This window comes from Salminus brasiliensis, chromosome 25 (genome assembly GCF_030463535.1).
Source record: "Salminus brasiliensis chromosome 25, fSalBra1.hap2, whole genome shotgun sequence".
NCBI lineage: Eukaryota > Metazoa > Chordata > Actinopteri > Characiformes > Bryconidae > Salminus > Salminus brasiliensis.
In genome coordinates this window covers 3,576,859-3,593,547 of record NC_132902.1, presented here as the reverse complement: position 1 = coordinate 3,593,547, position 16,689 = coordinate 3,576,859, and the positions used below count along the sequence as shown (strand labels likewise).

The 16,689-nt window shown below is 44.3% G+C and overlaps 1 protein-coding gene across 1 annotated transcript; it reads right to left on the bottom strand.

Moving 5' to 3' along the window:
* Nucleotides 1–354: 354 nt before the first annotated feature.
* Nucleotides 355–15,613, bottom strand: LOC140548291 (calpain-2 catalytic subunit-like). Its single transcript, XM_072671812.1, has 21 exons — nt 15,267–15,613; nt 11,999–12,068; nt 11,177–11,295; nt 10,612–10,745; nt 10,164–10,332; nt 8,948–9,085; nt 8,361–8,440; nt 7,511–7,585; nt 5,861–6,024; nt 5,085–5,242; nt 4,697–4,708; nt 4,190–4,401; nt 3,923–3,959; nt 3,768–3,836; nt 3,617–3,674; nt 3,468–3,532; nt 2,277–2,345; nt 1,785–1,863; nt 1,414–1,530; nt 1,254–1,312; nt 355–583 (listed from the first exon to the last, which is right to left on the bottom strand). Exons 1-21 carry the CDS (start codon nt 15,504–15,506, stop codon nt 560–562), a joined length of 2,148 nt encoding a protein of 715 aa, XP_072527913.1. The 5' UTR covers nt 15,507–15,613; the 3' UTR covers nt 355–559.
* Between the last annotated feature and the right edge of the window lie 1,076 nt (nt 15,614–16,689).

Below are 16,689 nucleotides of genomic sequence, written 5' to 3'. Positions count from 1 at the left end.
TGTGTTTTTAGATGCAAAGCACCACATTCTCCACAAGGGGGCGCTGCTGTTAGCACCCTCATAGCGTTTGCATTAATAGTCCAGACTCCAGGAGAAAAACTACCTAAAGAGCATATTTGTTTTTTTTTTCTTATGAATTTATACATTTAGTTTATAAAATACCAGTATCAATTTTCAACTTTAAATTGTAAATAATTTTAGGAAGCTGTAAACCTTCCCTTTTTATTGTAACTTTTAGATTTTGTCTTGAATAAAGAACGCAGCCATAGGTCAGGCAGAAATCTTTAAAAATAATATACATATAAAAACTAGCAGCTAAATAATATCAGTAAATAAACTTTCACAATATATCACTGAAATTATATAATTCATTTATTAAAAATTCAGTAATTCAGTGTTCAAATTTCTTCTGGTTTATATCTGACTTATATAAATATAATACGCAGCCGAGCCTGAAGGCTTGTCTTACATCGTTAAAAACTCTCAATCTCTCTGTGGTTACAGTAAACCTTAATTAGTTGTATGTTGGGAGAGAATATGCTGTGTCTGGGGTCCTCCTTCAGAGCAATGTCACACTCAGCCACTAGAGGGAGACAGAGAACAGATCAAATTAGCAGCAATTCAAGAAGAATTTTGTCCATTTGCCCAAAATTTCAGCGAAACGCAACCATTAATCAGAATGGTTTAGTGTAAAATACTGTTATAGAGAAACTTAGAGAGCCAGATATGTTTAAAATAGTACTATTATAGCAATATAATTCACTCAATCATTCGTTAATTTATTTAATTTCATCTAGGAAGGAGTTAGCTTAATGCTGTGGTAGACACAATAATGCTAATTCTCAATATACATGAATACGTCTGATTTTCTTCTCATGGTGCTTTGCATCAGTGAAACTGTGTGTCCCTGGTTTAAGGTAAATAGCACTTGGGGGCCCTATCTCACACCCCACCAACACCCCGTCCGTTTCATGCCTGTGTTGTGAATATATCTACGCCGATGGGCGTGCTGATCTCGAAATGAGGTTTGTCCAGGTCAATTTCTGGTGTATTACTTTCTTGGCAACGATACTTACGATAGCAAAGACACACCGACACGCCCTAAAGATCGCTAAAATAGGGCCCTGGATGTTCTATACATTCTGTGGACATTCATGAGGACACTGGCTAAAAATCTTCGGTGTGCCGTCTCACCAACACTTGAGTTCAGGATTTGACTGTGGAAAGACACCCGTCAATCAAAGAACACAAACCTCCATCATGTTGAATTCTACCTCTCCTGAGCCGTCCGTGTCCAGCGTCTGAAATATTTCTGTACGGAAGACCACGATCACGGGTCAGCTTTCATAGAACTCACTTCAGTGTCCTTTCTTACTCTCACAGAGTGACGGATTGCTGATCTTGGACACTTACTAAACATGCACTCCAGACGCACCAGGCAGCCCACAAAGTCGTCAAAGTCCACGGTGAGGCTGGGCTGACTGTAGCGGGCCACCAACACCTGATGCAGAGGGTTATTCACAGAGAATCCTGCAAAATACAAACACCCACTCCATCATACTCAGAGTTCAGTGTGTTTTCAGCCCCCCAATGCCCCCCACCCCAGCACCTGGGTCCCCGGTGTGTCAGGTGTGTCCTGAAGCTGGGACTGTACAGAAACATCGCTTAGGGCCCAGAGGTGCCCAGATGAGACTTATGGTACTGAGGAACGCTCTCTGAGATAATCTGAGATGCTTTTGGGAAACTCCTGCACCCCCGATTTTAAAGCAAACATCATCTCAGACCTGCCGCCTCCACCGCCTGCCTCATCTCCATCGAGCTCATCATGCCAGATTTGTCCTCATCCTTCTCGTTGTAGATGTTCTGGTGGAACACAACAAACACAACAACCAAGGCTGTACAGACGGGGACCTTCTCAGGACCTTCTAGCACAGTCATGAGGACTTCCTTCAAAGCCACGGTAGAATCCACCAAAAAAACGGAAACCTGAGGAAAGCCTGATGATTTATTGAGTGATGCATGCTGGGTAATGTAGTAATTGATTAACGAAACATGAATATGATACAAACTAGGGAGTTCTGTCAAATCCACAAGGCTGAGGTAGATTAATCACTGGATTTGATAAATCTGTTCAGAAATGACTGTTCAAGTATGACTGTTCATTTAGGACTGTTCCTTCATGACTGTTCCTTGACGGTTCTCTTTTTTCTAACATGTTTGAAATATAAAAGAGTATTATTATTTAATCTTCGTAGCAAAAATAGCAGCTCACTTACCCCATAGCTCTGGATTTTGTCCCAGAGAATCTTAAATTCCACCAGACTGAGTTTTCCACTGCCGTCGTTCTGTCAGACTGATGTAAAGGAGCACTGCTGTAGGTAATAACAACAGCGCCCCACCAACTTTGCAAAGCCCCTAGCAATCATCTACGATAGCATAGGAGCCACCTGGAACACCACAGCAACCAGCAAGTAATAATAATATGGTCATGTGTTTATATACATGTAAGTACCTTTATATAATTATATATCAATTATATATGACATATATATGTGTAAGTACTTGGTAAAAATATAACCATATGTATTTTAATAATGTGCAAGTACCTATTTAATAAAAGTACATACCATATTCACCCTAGCAACCACTTGGAACAACATAGCAAGTAATACTAATACAATCATTTGTTTATATATATGCAGATAATTATATATTTCAATATAACAAGTATCATATACACCCAAACAGTCTTGGGACAGTCAGACTTGGGATGTCACTGTAGTACACTGTACGTCTAGTAACTACCTGAAAAACCATAGCGACCACATAGCAACCCCCTTGTAACCAGCAAGTAGTATGCGTGTGGGTGTATATAATTATAGTATATACCATATACACACTAGCAATCACCTGGAGCACCACAGCAACCACCTGGAACGATGTCGCAAGTGATACTAATACAATCATATGTATATATATGTACTTGTAAATGAAATATAATCAATACTAAATACACCCAAGGACATCACAAAACCATACCAACCCCATAGCGACCCCCTAGTAACCACACTGAACACCACAGCAACCAGCAAGTAGTAATAATGAGATATATATATATATAGACTTACATATATGTACAGACTTACCTATAAAATATAACTACCATACCATAATCATAAAACCATACCAACCACACAGCGACCCCCTAGTAACCACCTTAAACACCACAGCAACCAGCAAGTAAAACAATAAATAATAAATCATTAAAAAAAAAGAACTAAAATGTAAGTACTTCTATATCTTATATACTATGTGCACCATAAACATCCTTTTAATTACCTGTAACACCATAGCAACTACACTGTAACACCCTAGTAACCACTTTGCTATATTGGGAAATTAACATTTCCAGTTTGTTAATATTACTATTAGTAAAACTGGCACCAGCAGCTGCACTGTAAGGATACGTCCAGTAGGTTGACCATATTGCGGCAGCTCTGCAGGCTGAACCCGTCCGTCTGCAGGTCCGTAACTGTAAAACACAAGACGTCCAACAAAATCAACAAGCCGGAAGTCCACTGCATCAGATACTTGTGCGTAAGGCATGGTAACATACGCTTGGCGACCTCCTTGTTGAAAATGCTCCTCAAATCAAAGGCTGACAGTTCACACCCCTTAAAGACACCACAGTGGACAAAACAAGACACTGATCAGAGATATTTGAGATCTCCATATCTCCATAATTCCAGCCATGCTGAAGCACTCACCTCCCCCGCCTGCTGTCCGAAGAGGCCGATGAACTGACCGTCCGCCTGGTCTTGCCTGGAGATGTGCAGCTGAAACCCATTTCACAGAACCTACATTCAAATACGGTTTCCTTGGCTGGATTCATTACTGAGAAGACCAGAAATGCAACCCTTACGTCTTGAACGCGGGACTCCACCTGGTCATCAAGCTCCCTGGAGGACGAGCACAGACATGTTTGATATGGACTGTGTTTCGCTGAGGTTCCCTCTGTTCCCCTCGTTCAGCTGAGAAGAACACACTACTACTAAAGCCACGATCGCTGCGTCAGAGAGTCCTATTCTATTGGCAGTATTTCTCTACAGGGACTAGACAAGCTGTGAGTGTGTGTGCATTTGCACATCTGTGTCAGCAAAGGGTGCAACTAAGGGGGCAAGGTACTCACTGGAAGTGGGCCTGTGTCTCGGAGAAGACACGCAGGCAGAAGTCTCCGTCCTGATGCGGTTGATAGGTGGAGGGGATGATGAGGTACTCTCCCGGCAGCAGGTGGAAGCGGCTGCACACCTCGCGGGTGTTTATGAACTTCTTAGAGTGGGCGGTCGTGCGGTGGGTCATGAAGAACTTGCGACCCAGGCGGACGTTCCTCTGTCCTGAGTACTGAGGCGATTAACTTGTCAGTGAAATCCGTACAAAAAAACGCTACACCTCCACCTCCACCTCAGTCGGAGTAATGATTCAATTCAATTTCTTTGGTAAATGAAGAAAATGTATCCACAGACCAGTGGATACATGGAAGCCCCCCCCCCCCCCACCCCCCCCAGTGTGGGCCTTCCATGTATCCACTGGTCTGTGGGTGCTGAACTAGGCCAGAATGTGGACTAGGGTGGGATTGTCTGCCTTAGCAGAATGAAGGATGGGAAGTAGACGGATATCTGTTGCTTTGTGCACCTACCTCCGCAGGAAGCTGTGGGGAAACAAACAGGAAGAGGTTGAGAGAACAATTAGCAGAGGTCAGGGCCTACATGTGTCCAGTGTCATGAGCTAAGCTTGCTTTATCAAGGTTTGGGACCTGACTGACTTCTAGAAAATAATAAAAAGTAGCCCAGCAGCAAATAAAAGTTTGTGGACACCTACTATTGGTGATGGTTTAAGTTAGCAACGTTAGCCTAGCATCTCCAATACTAAACTAAAATAAAAGCATACATCAGACATCAGACACGATGTGGCGGCCTAATACGACGGCCACTATGGGTTCGAATCCTGAGCCATGGTGCTTTGCCATCAGCAGCTGGAGTCTGAGAGACCAAAGCTTCATAAAAAGCTTCATGTAAGCGACTCACTTTATAGATGAAGAAGCCGATGGTCAGCAGTGATTCTCCAAGCCTCCTCCTCCTGCGTCGGTTCTTCTGAAGCAGGCCCACCACGAAACTGCACCCTGAGGGATCATCATCTTCCTTGCTCAGCTTAATCACGAACTGAGGGTTCATCCAGAATGTTTCTGCAGAGAGAGGACGGTCAGAACGGTCAGCAAAAGGTGAGAGTTCAACCAAAAATGTAGGAAAGAGCAGGACACACACCTAACATGGGACAACAACATCGTCTGTCTTGGGGGGGTCTCACATTCCAAATGGCTCAGTGATCTAACGTGCTGCCACAATGGTTACTATTAGGCAATGGGTGGCGGGTTTGAATCCCGAGCCATGCCACTTTGCCATCAGCAGCCGGCGTCTGAGAGAGCACAACTGGCCGCGCTGACGTGACCAAGTTTCTCCTCCACAAAATGGTAAGAGCAGACGTCTAGACATCTGAACGTCTGGAGGTTTGGGTGGATGTTTTGAATTAAGTGACCTTAACCACAGACGCAGGTCCTCTTCTCTGGATGTGGTGCCCCACAGCACTGATCTTTTTGTGAAGCAGCAGAACTGAATTTTTTGACCACTTGGGGGCGCACTGGCCCCAAGTCTTGTCTTTTTTTGGACGAATACTTGATTTGACCGAAAGCTACACTGAGTACATGTGCAAATGTTTGTATATGAAAATAAATATAATTAACAAGAACCAAACTGTTCTAATTTTTCAGGCGAGATCAGGAGATTAGTAGTTGTAAGGGAATTACTTAGAAAGTCCCTGGAGCCTCCTGCCGTGGATCCCCTCCTCCAGCTGCCCTCGAATGTGGACAGTGTCCATTTCTTAACGCCTCCGCCGCCGTCCAGCGCGTCTGGAGTCAGGTGACAGATCTCCAGCACTGAGTAGTGTTGCAGGAAATCAGAGAACGACATCCTGGATCACACAAACACAAACACACACACACACACAAGTAGTCAAAAATATGGTCAAAATACCTGATACTTTTAATAATTAATGATGTAAAAGATGACCAGACTTCCAAAAGGCAGTTTTAGGTTAGGTCAGATTAGGTGTAGGTGTAAATTAAGGTGTAGGTTATGGTTAGGTTCATATTGGGTTTGGTTGTAGGTTAAGGTATAGATTAAGGTGTAGGCTACGATTATGTTTAGGTGTGGATAAAGGTGTAGGTTAAGATTAGGTTTAGGTTTAGAAGAAGGTGTATGTGTAGATTAAGGTGTACGTTAAATTTAGGTTTAGGTGTGGATTAAGGTGTAGGTTGAGATTAGGTTTAGGTGTGGATTAGGATTAGATTAAGGTGTAGGTTACGATTAGGTTTAGGTGTGGATTAGGATTAGATTAAGGTGTAGGTTAAGATTAGGTTTAGGTGTGGATTAAGGTGTAGGTTAAGATTAGGTTTGGGTGTAGATTAAGGTGTAAATTGAGATTAGGTTTAGGTGTAGATTAAGGTGTACGTTAAGTTTAGGTTTAGGTGTGGATTAAGGTGTAGATTAAGGTGTAGGTTGAGATTAGGTTTAGGTGTAGATTAAGGTGTAGGTTAATTTTAGGTGTAGAATAAGGTGTAGGTTAAGATTAGGTTTAGGTGTAGATTAAGGTGTAGGTTGAGATTAGGTCTGGGTGTGGATTAAGGTGTAGATTAAGGTGTAGGTTGAGATTAGGTCTGGGTGTAGATTAAGGTGTAGGTTAGGTTTAGGTGTGGATTAAGGTGTAGATTAAGGTGTAGGTTGAGATTAGGTTTGGGTGTAGATTAAGGTGTAAATTGAGATTAGGTTTAGGTGTAGATTAAGGTGTATGTTAGGTTTAGGTGTGGATTAAGGTGTAGATTAAGGTGTAGGTTAAATTTAGGTTTGGGTGTAGAATAAGGTGTAGGTTAAGATTAGGTTTAGGTGTAGATTAAGGCGTAGGTTGAGATTAGGTCTGGGTGTGGATTAAGGTGTAGATTAAGGTGTAGGTTGAGATTAGGTCTGGGTGTAGATTAAGGTGTAGGTTAAGATAATAAAATGACATTTTACAGTTCTGTGGTTTGTGCTTCGTTACAGTCAGGCTGGATTCGAAGAGTCGACTCTCAATTGTGAATCGATTCTCAGTTGTGAATCACCTCAGACAGGCGTCCCCAGTAGCCGTGTTTCTTAAATACGTAAATACGGCTCATTTCACGACACGGTGACAGACAACCTTCTAGCGATCTACACCCTGACCTCCACCTTCTTCTTCTTCTTCTTCTTCTTCTTTGAGTCTTCTACAGCTTTATGGGCATCAGTTATTAATGTCCAGGCTGCTGGACAGCTGCTTAGAGGAGCTCATGGCCGCTAATCTTGAACGTCATGTCTTTTGGAGGTCAGTTCACGATGCTCGAGTCACAAATAAGCTTCAGAAAAGAGAAAATGAAGGTGTAAAGTACCAGAACTCTCCATCCTCCGCTTTGTGCCTCAGCCTGGCTCTGTCCGCATCGCCGATCCCTGTCCACTCTGCTGACCTGTGGGACGTTACACACCCGCTCATTATTAAAGGAATGGTTCGGCAAAAAATCAAACGTAGACAATTTGCCACCTCCCCCGAATGTGCTCCATCAACCAAGACACGCTTCGTCTCCAGATTTAACTTCTTGAGTTTTAAGGTGGAGTTATAAGGCTAATGTAGCTAATGTCGCTAACAAACACTACAAGTCAATGGTCACCCAAATCGCTTCTGTCCGCTAAATGTTAACCTGTTAAGCATGTTCGGGCACACGGGCCGGTGTGTAACCACACAGCAAATAAGCCAGCAGCTGAGCCCACAAGAGACTGCAGACGGCATCCGCCCGGCAACACAGGCCACGCCTCTTGACTGCAGCTAGGGTTGCAACAATAGGGCTAAGAACTGAGCTATTGAAATCTAGGGGGGGGGGGTTTGTTTACACTGCATTGTGGGTATTGTTGAAAGAGCCATAAGCCCCAGGGATCTTTTGATTGCGTGGCTCCGTTTCCACACTACGTGTCCAAATGTTTGTGGACACCCCTTCTAATGAACGCATTTAGCTACTTCTAAAATTGCATACATTGCTGACACAGATGTGCAAATGCATGTACACATACTGCCAATAGAATAGGACACTCTGGAGCTGATAGGGGTATAAAGCCCTCAAGCATTGAGCTGTGGAGCAATGGAACTAATGGTGTTCTCTGGAATGATGGTGTACTTTTAGGATGGCAAATAAATGAGGACTGTTATTATTATTATTAATATTATTATTATTAGAACTATTAACTCACCCATCACTCCAGGGGCCCTTCCACTCCACCTTCCCCCATGGATTCCTGATCCGTATCAGTTGAATCAGTTCATAACTGGACTGCACCGGTACAGATAAACACACACAAATACGGCTCAAAATTTTGGAATAATTTCTTCATATTATTATTTTTTGTATTAATCAGCCATTACATTAAAACCACAGACAGGTTATCTGGTTCTTATGGCCCCTGTTGAGGGGTGAAGTATATTAGGCAGCAAGTGAACCGTCAGTTCTGGATCTGAGCCATTTTGACAAGAACCAAATCGTGATGGCTAGACGACTGGGTCAGAACCTCTCCAAAACATTGGGGCTTCAAGGAAGGACAACTGGTGAACTAGGGTCAAGGACAGGGTCATGGGCGCCAAAGGCTCACTGATGCTCACGGAGGCCCCACTTCAGTGATCTGCTGCTGCTAACTTGGCATTGGTGCCAGATACCCAGGACACCTTCAGATATTAGACAGGTGGTTTTATTGTTATGGCTGATAGGTGTATAATAATTAGCATTGAATAGTTTAATAGAGCTATCACTGAACACCGTGTCTCCTAATTGTAGCTAACTTACACACAACCATGGAAATCCACATGTAAATCCACCCGGGGGGACAAGGGCGACCTCCTCGGCTCCTGTTACAGAGTAGGCGTGGCCCTTGACCAGTTTCTCCTTGCTCACATCTTCAGAGTCAGCCTCGGAGCTGGAGACCTGGAAGACGTCACAATAAACCTTCAGAAAGTTTTTCTTATTATAGGCGGTCAAACCAATGGGCAGAGCCAATTAAGATCTCTGTTTTAGCTGGGGGCGGGACCACAAACAGTCAAACTCAGTGGCAGAACTAATTAAAACCTTAAAGGTTAACTGGAGGCGGGACCACCAACAATCAAACCAAGTGGCAGAACCAGTCAAAATCTCCATTTCAACTGTGGGCGGGGCAAATGGCACTTAAACCCAGTGGCAGAACCAATCAAAATTGCTATTTTAACTGGAGGCAGGACCACCGACGATCAAATCAAGTGGCAGAACCAATCAAAATCTCCATTTCAGCTGGGGGCAGAACAACAGGCACTCAAGATCAGTGGCAGAACCAGTCAAACTCCCTATTCTCAACTGTGGGCGGGGCAAAAGGCACTCAAACTCAATGGCAGAACTCTTTAAAATCTCCACTTAAGGTGGGAACGTTTCCACAATCAGTCAAACTCAGTAGCAGAGCCAATCAAATTCTCCAGACAGTCAAACCAAGTGGCAGAACCAATCAAAATCTCTGTTTTAGCTGGGGGCGGGACAACAGATAGTCAAACTCAGTGGCAGAACCAATCAAATTCTCCACTTTTAACTGGAGGCGGGACCACTGACAATCAAACCCAGTGGCTGAACCAATCAAATTCTCCAGACAGTCAAACTCATTGGCAGAACCAGTTAAAATCCCCATTTCAGCTGGGGGCGGTAGCACAAACAGTCAAACCCAGTGGCAGAACCAATCAAAATCTCTGTTTTAGCTGGGGGCTGGACAACAGGTAGTCAAATTCAGTGACAGAACCAATCAAATTCTCCACTTTTAACTGGAGGCGGGACCACTGACAACCAAACCCAGTGGCTGAATCAATCAAATTCTTCAGACAGTTAAACTCAGTGGCAGAACCAATCAAATTCTCAGTTTAAACTGTGGGCGGGACCACAGACAGTCAAACCCATTGGCAAAAAGCAGTCAAAATCTCCATTTCAACTGTGGGCGGGACCACAGACAGTCAAACCCAGTGGCAAAACCAATCAAAATCTCTATTACCTCAATAGAGCAGCTCAGCAGTGATCCCTGGCTCAGAGCTTCCTGGATAAGCCTGAACAGGTCTGGATTTGCTTTCTCCAGCTTGTAGGCCTCGGTGATGCCTCCAGTGAAGTCCTCAGATGCCTCGCAGGTCTGGCCTCCAGACAGAGCCTCATAGTAGCCATACAGCCTATGTACACACAGACAGCAGGTATGCGATACACTTGGTATTTACTGGCATTTACTGTTACAGTAATCAGGCATTCCTGGAATCTCAGACTGGCTGCTGCTCAACTGCTACTAAAGCAGTGGTTCTTTCTGTAGTAGATGGTCCTACATACATCCCTGACTGTAAAATGGTGTTTGTTAGCAATGTTAGCCTTTCAGTTGCAATGCTATCCTAGTGAAGGGGAAAAATGACACGGGGTTACGAGGGCTCTAAGGGGTTAACAACGTAGGCTAAACTCACTTTGCGTAGGCCTTCTCCAGCAGGGCACTCCAAAACTCATTCCTATCCGCTGAATGGACAAACAGCAGCTTCCCGTCTCTGGTGGGCAGTCGGTCATCAACAACCACATCCACCCACTCACCATACTGCCAAAACTGTTGCGTCATTTGGACAAAAATAACATTATTATTAATTACTATACCATTATTATGTAAGTGTACACTGATCAGCCATAACATTAAAACCACATACATAACAGGTGAAGGTGATATGGGTCAGATCATCTCCTAAACATCTGGCAAGTGTTCCTGGTATGCAGTGGTCAGTACCTACTAAACGTGCTCCAAGGAATCCGCCATGGAGGCCCCACCTCACAACTTACAGGACTTGGTGCTTACTAATGTCTTGGGGTCTGATACCACAGGACACAATCAGAGGTCTTGTGGAGTCGATGCATTTGAAATCCCCCAAGAACCTTTGCACATACATCTCTGGTTCCTTATGTACCCAAAAATGGTTCTTCTATGGCATCGCTCAAAGAACCCTTTGGAGCACCTTTATTTTAAAAAGATGTAGCCTTTGTGACCTGGAAGTGAAAGATGCCGGCGTAGTCCTCCTCAAAGCTCTGCCCAGGCAGCACCACGCGAGCCAGAATGTCCTGGTTCAGCGTCAGTGAAGCAATGGCTGCCAGGAGCCAGCAGTCGCCTACAAAGCCAACACACAACCAGTTACACAACTCTTATTCTCGGCCTGATCTCAAAAGCTCTGGCCGAATCCTGCAAGAACCTCTTAATCCTTAACAACACCCGATGTGCTAATTGCAGGCCTGTTTACTGTGGTCTACACCCTGTCTACTTCAGTTTCCACACGATTCCACCCACACCACCTAGATCTTTCCACAGGCAGACGGCTAGGCAACAACTGGGGGATCCTGGACGTGTGTACACTACCTCAGTGGATTTGAAATAACGCAACCAGATGTGATACACTTCAGATTTCTTCCAGCTTCTTCTATCAGCAGTTTTATCATCAAGAAACATCAGTGACCCAGTATGAAATAACAGTGCCTCCGCCATGTTTGACAGGTGATGTGATATGCCTCGGATCATGAACTATTCCAGTTTCCTTCTCCATACTCCAGTTAATCTTGCTTTCATAAAGGTGCCTCTTGATACGTTAACCTCCCCAAGTGTCCTTCCCTGTTTCGGACTAGCGTTGGATTCTCTAGCCAAGCACACCATGCTACACCAATAAGTCATCTGACATCACTCAGAATGACTCTGTTTACGTCCTAATGATTTAAGTACGTAGACAATTCTGCTTTACTGAGCATGTAGCTGAATCAACTGGGCAGCGTTAGTTATGGTGTATTAGCTTAGCAGAAGAGTTCCTTACAACTGTCACTTACCCAGAGCACCCTGGCAGATGTCCGTTCTTGTAGCTCCTTCGGTAATGAACTGAGGATTTGTGGTCAACTCCTGAAGCGCAAAAAACAAACAAACACAAGACAACCGTTAATATAGTGTAAAATCTCTGACTTGGACCTAATTCTGTTCGAATTTGACATTTTTGTTGATGATTGTTCTACAAACGACGTTGTTATAGGGCATGTTTAAAGCACCCAAGCTGAGAAATGAGCTATCTTGCTTGGTAGTTAGCGTAACATATTAGCTAACTACAATTCGTTTCTGCCCAGATGTATATTCAAATAATACAAATGTATATGACACTGTTATGTATTCACACATACATCCACAGATGTCTACAGTCCATCTTGTGCCAAGTCTAGGCTAATTATCTCCTCAGAGTGTGAAGTGGCTAATTAGCTAGCTTGCTAGCCGGGGTTATGTTCCATGTTTTGAGAACTCTATACGTTTATTCCTTGTACTGAAACTACTTTATAGTAATAAGTAAAAAAATAGTCACTGGATTAATTAATTAACAGCACTTAGAATATTACAATATTGATGAACAGTTCCTGAGGAAGCTGATTAGCAAAACAGACTGACAGGAACTGCTTAACGCAACAGTTTGACTGACAGGATTAGCTAACATTAGCATGCTAACTAATAAAACGTGTCTGTTTACATTGCTTTATCGGACGCTCATTGGTACTTGTAGCTCATTTAATGATATTTGTCCATTTATTTCTAAATGTAAGGGCATTTTTAAGTAGATATTAACATCATCTACGTGGTAATTTTATTAAAGCTGGCTACAGTTAGCCTACTAGCTGAGCAACTGAGCTAACCTAGCTGGATAGTTAGCTAGCAAACAAATTAACCTGTTTAAAACCAGCACTATATATCTAGCTTATTTTGTTGTCACAAAAAGTAAAAATTGTCAAATTTAAGACCAAAGTCACCATATTTTCAGGTAACTATTTAGACCTAGTATGTTTTCTGTCATATAGCACTAGCTTGCTAACTAGTAACCCAGTGCTGGGTTATTCTTAGCTTAACATATTATATGTGTATGCAAATGAAGTGAAATATAGTTTGTTATTCTCTCTAAAGTGTAAACTGGCTAATTATCTTGCTCGATTGTTAGCTGATTAGATCGGGCCTAAAAATGGCAGCACAAATACGAACACTGTTGCAGCACGGATTAGCATTAATGCTAATCATATGTTTGCCCCCTAACTCGCCAAAGTGATAGCAAATTCCTTACAAATTAATTAACAGCAATTACAAACATAAACATACCAATTTAATTTACGCTCTGGTGCATGTAGTGGTCATGTAGTGCTTGGTGACTAAGTTCACATGGAAGACTAGTTAGCTAGTTAGCTTCTGAATTTGTCTGTTGAGGTAAAGTCCTTTCTGATACCCTGGCAGCTAAACCTGAGACCCTAGCCCAGGTCACTTCCCTCAGCAGGTTGCTATCGACCCCTTTTTGTTTTAAGGTCAGCTGCCCACCCTACAAATCCAGATGATCCCTGGGACAAAATCCTCCTAACGTCGCTAATTTATCCAAAACTATGGATCCCTTTTTACCACAGAATTCTAACCAGGCCGAGACGTCCTTCCTCTGCTACAGCAGAGTTCTCATTCCCAGCAACTGTGTGGGTCACGAGGGGCAAATCAAAACATAGGAAAAGCTCTGGACAGGGCGGTCAGATAAGAATGCATTCCTTTCCAACAGCCAAAAACAAACACTCAGTTAGTGGGAATTTCTAACAATGTGCCTCATGAGAGCATGAGAGCCTGACTGTGCTGGTTGACCAGCAGAAGGAATGTATTACATGTAACCAGTATGACCAAGCTAGTCAACCATCATGATCAAGCTGGTCGACCAACGAAATCAAGGTCAGTATGATCAAGCTTGACCTTGCTGGTTGACCAGCATAAGGTGGCTATTAGACTGGGTTTGATGGTTTTGCTGGTCTACCAGCATGGCTAACCTGGCCGATCAAGCTGGTCGACCAACGAAACCAAGGTTGCTGACCAGCATCACCAGCATGACCAACGAAGTTGGTCCACGATTATGACCAGCTTGACCAACTAGTCAGCCAGTATGATCAAGCTTGACCTTGCTGGCTGACCAGCATAGGGTGGGTATTAGACTGAGTTTGATGGCCAACCTGGCCAAGCTACTCAACCAGCATGATCAAGCTGGTCAACCAACGAAACCAAGGTTGCTGACCAGCATCACCAGCATGACCAAGGAAGTTGGTCCACGATTATGACCAGCTTGACCAACTAGTCAGCCAGTATGATCAAGCTTGACCTTGCTGGCTGACCAGCATAGGGTGGGTATTAGACTGAGTTTGATGGCCAACCTGGCCAAGCTACTCAACCAGCATGATCAAGCTGGTCAACCAACGAAACCAAGGTTGCTGACCAGCATCACCAGCATGACCAAGGAAGTTGGTCCACGATTATGACCAGCTTGACCAACTAGTCAGCCAGTATGATCAAGCTTGACCTTGCTGGTTGACCAGCATAAGGTGGCTATTAGACTGGGTTTGATGGTTTTGCTGGTCTACCAGCATGGCTAACCTGGCCGATCAAGCTGGTCGACCAACGAAACCAAGGTTGCTGACCAGCATCACCAGCATGACCAACAAAGTTGGTCCACGATTATGACCAGCTTGACCAACTAGTCAGCCAGTATGATCAAGCTTGACCTTGCTGGTTGACCAGCATAGGGTGGGTATTAGACTAAGTTTGATGGCCAACCTGGCCAAGCTACTCAACCAGTATGATCAAGCTTGTCAACCAACGAAACCAAGGTTGTTGACCAGCATGACCAACCCGGCTGACCAGCATAACTGGCCTGACCATGCTGGTCCACGATTATGATCAGCTTGACCAACTAGTCAACCAGTATGACCAGCATAGGGTGGGTATTAGACTGGGTTTGATGGTTTTGCTGGTCTACCATCATGATCAAGCTGGTCGATCAGCGAAGCCAAGGTAGTTGACCAGCATCACCAGCATGACCATAACTGGCCTGGCCACTCTGGTCCACTAGACAACCAGTATGACCGTACTGATAGACCAGCCAGTCCATAGTACTCAAATCAGGACACACACTATGCTGGTCAGCCAACCGCCTTGACCATCAAAGACCTTGACCAGCTCAGACCATCTGAAACCAGCTACCGGCTGGTCTCGAGCTGCACCGCTCAGTAAGGGTTCGGTTCTAGGTAACGGAGAGTAGCCCGTATTTACCGTGGGTCTCTGCCACGTGACCCCGCGCGTTTTGTAGGACCGCGGTCCGAGCTCTTTGTAGCCTAGCGCGTCCGGACCGGCCTCGAACTTCTCGTCCTCGAACAGGCGGCCCTCGCGCACGCACGCGCTCCTCAGCGCTTCGTAGTCCTGCCCGAAGTACTGGAGCGCGCGAGCCCCTCGCTGGCCGAGCCCCTCCGACCGCGCGCGCGACTGCTGCAGCTTCCCCGCGATCCCGGGCATTTCTGCTCGCGATCTGCTCCTCAAAACCACTGCGCGTGCAGGCAGGCTTACAAGAAGGGGAGTCCCGGGGGGCGGGCAGGGGGTCTGCTAATTATTGTTTACCACCTCCCTCCTTTACACGCACGCACACACACACACACACACACACACACATTCATGAGGCCAACGACATAGGTCTTATATTAGGCTATTATTAATATTGTTAATATTAATATTTAATAAATTAGTCAAACAAGCTTACACTAATTGGACAAAAGTATTGGGACACCTGCTTGTTTAAGGGTTTTAGAAAGAGTTAATCCTGCTTTTGTTGGAGTAACTGTCTCTCCATCATCCATCATACCAGAGAACACAGCTCTTCCACTGCTCCACAGCTCCTCAATGCTGGGGGGCTTTATACCCCTCTACTAGCCCACGCCTGCATCAGGCAGCATGGTGCCAATAGGGTCATGTTTATGGACCTATTCTACTGGCAGTACTTCTCTACCCTCTCCTCCCTCCTGTTTCATCATCCTTGGACGTGATCTATACTAGCAAACTTACCTAATAGTACGTTTGGAGGTGGCTGACCAGTCGTTGACCGATTGCCTTGCTGATAACGAACAACCACGGTGGAACAGCAGCTGTTCCAGAAGGCCCTCTTATTGAAATGACAGGTTCTAGCTTTGAGGAACATCATGAGTTTAGTCTCTTCCATGTTCAGCTCAACTCGGGTCTGAAGAATGTTAATCCTCTAGGAGTGCTAGACAGCTGCGTGGAGGAGCCCATGGCTGCTGATTGTTGGGACGAGGTTTGAGGAGCTTTGAAATTTGCATGATGTCTATGAACAAGTCCCAGCATAGTCCTAACATAGCCCTAATAGGCTGATTAAGGGCTGAGACCATAGAAAAAGGTCTGAGAGCTCCCATCTGCTGGGGTGCCCAAACTTTTGCATGGTGCACCTCCTTTTCCTACAATGTTAAAGAAAATGTTTCAGCTTTACCTTTATGCCTTTTGGAGATCAGGTCATTGAAGATCAATTCTTTGTAGATCAGTTGTTTGGCGATCAGTTATTTGGCGATCAGTTATTTGGCGATCAGTTATTTGGAGATCAGTTAATTGGAGATTAGTTAATTGGAGATCAGTTCTTTGGAGATTAGTTAATTGGAGATCAATTAATTGGAGATCGGTTCTTTGAGGATTA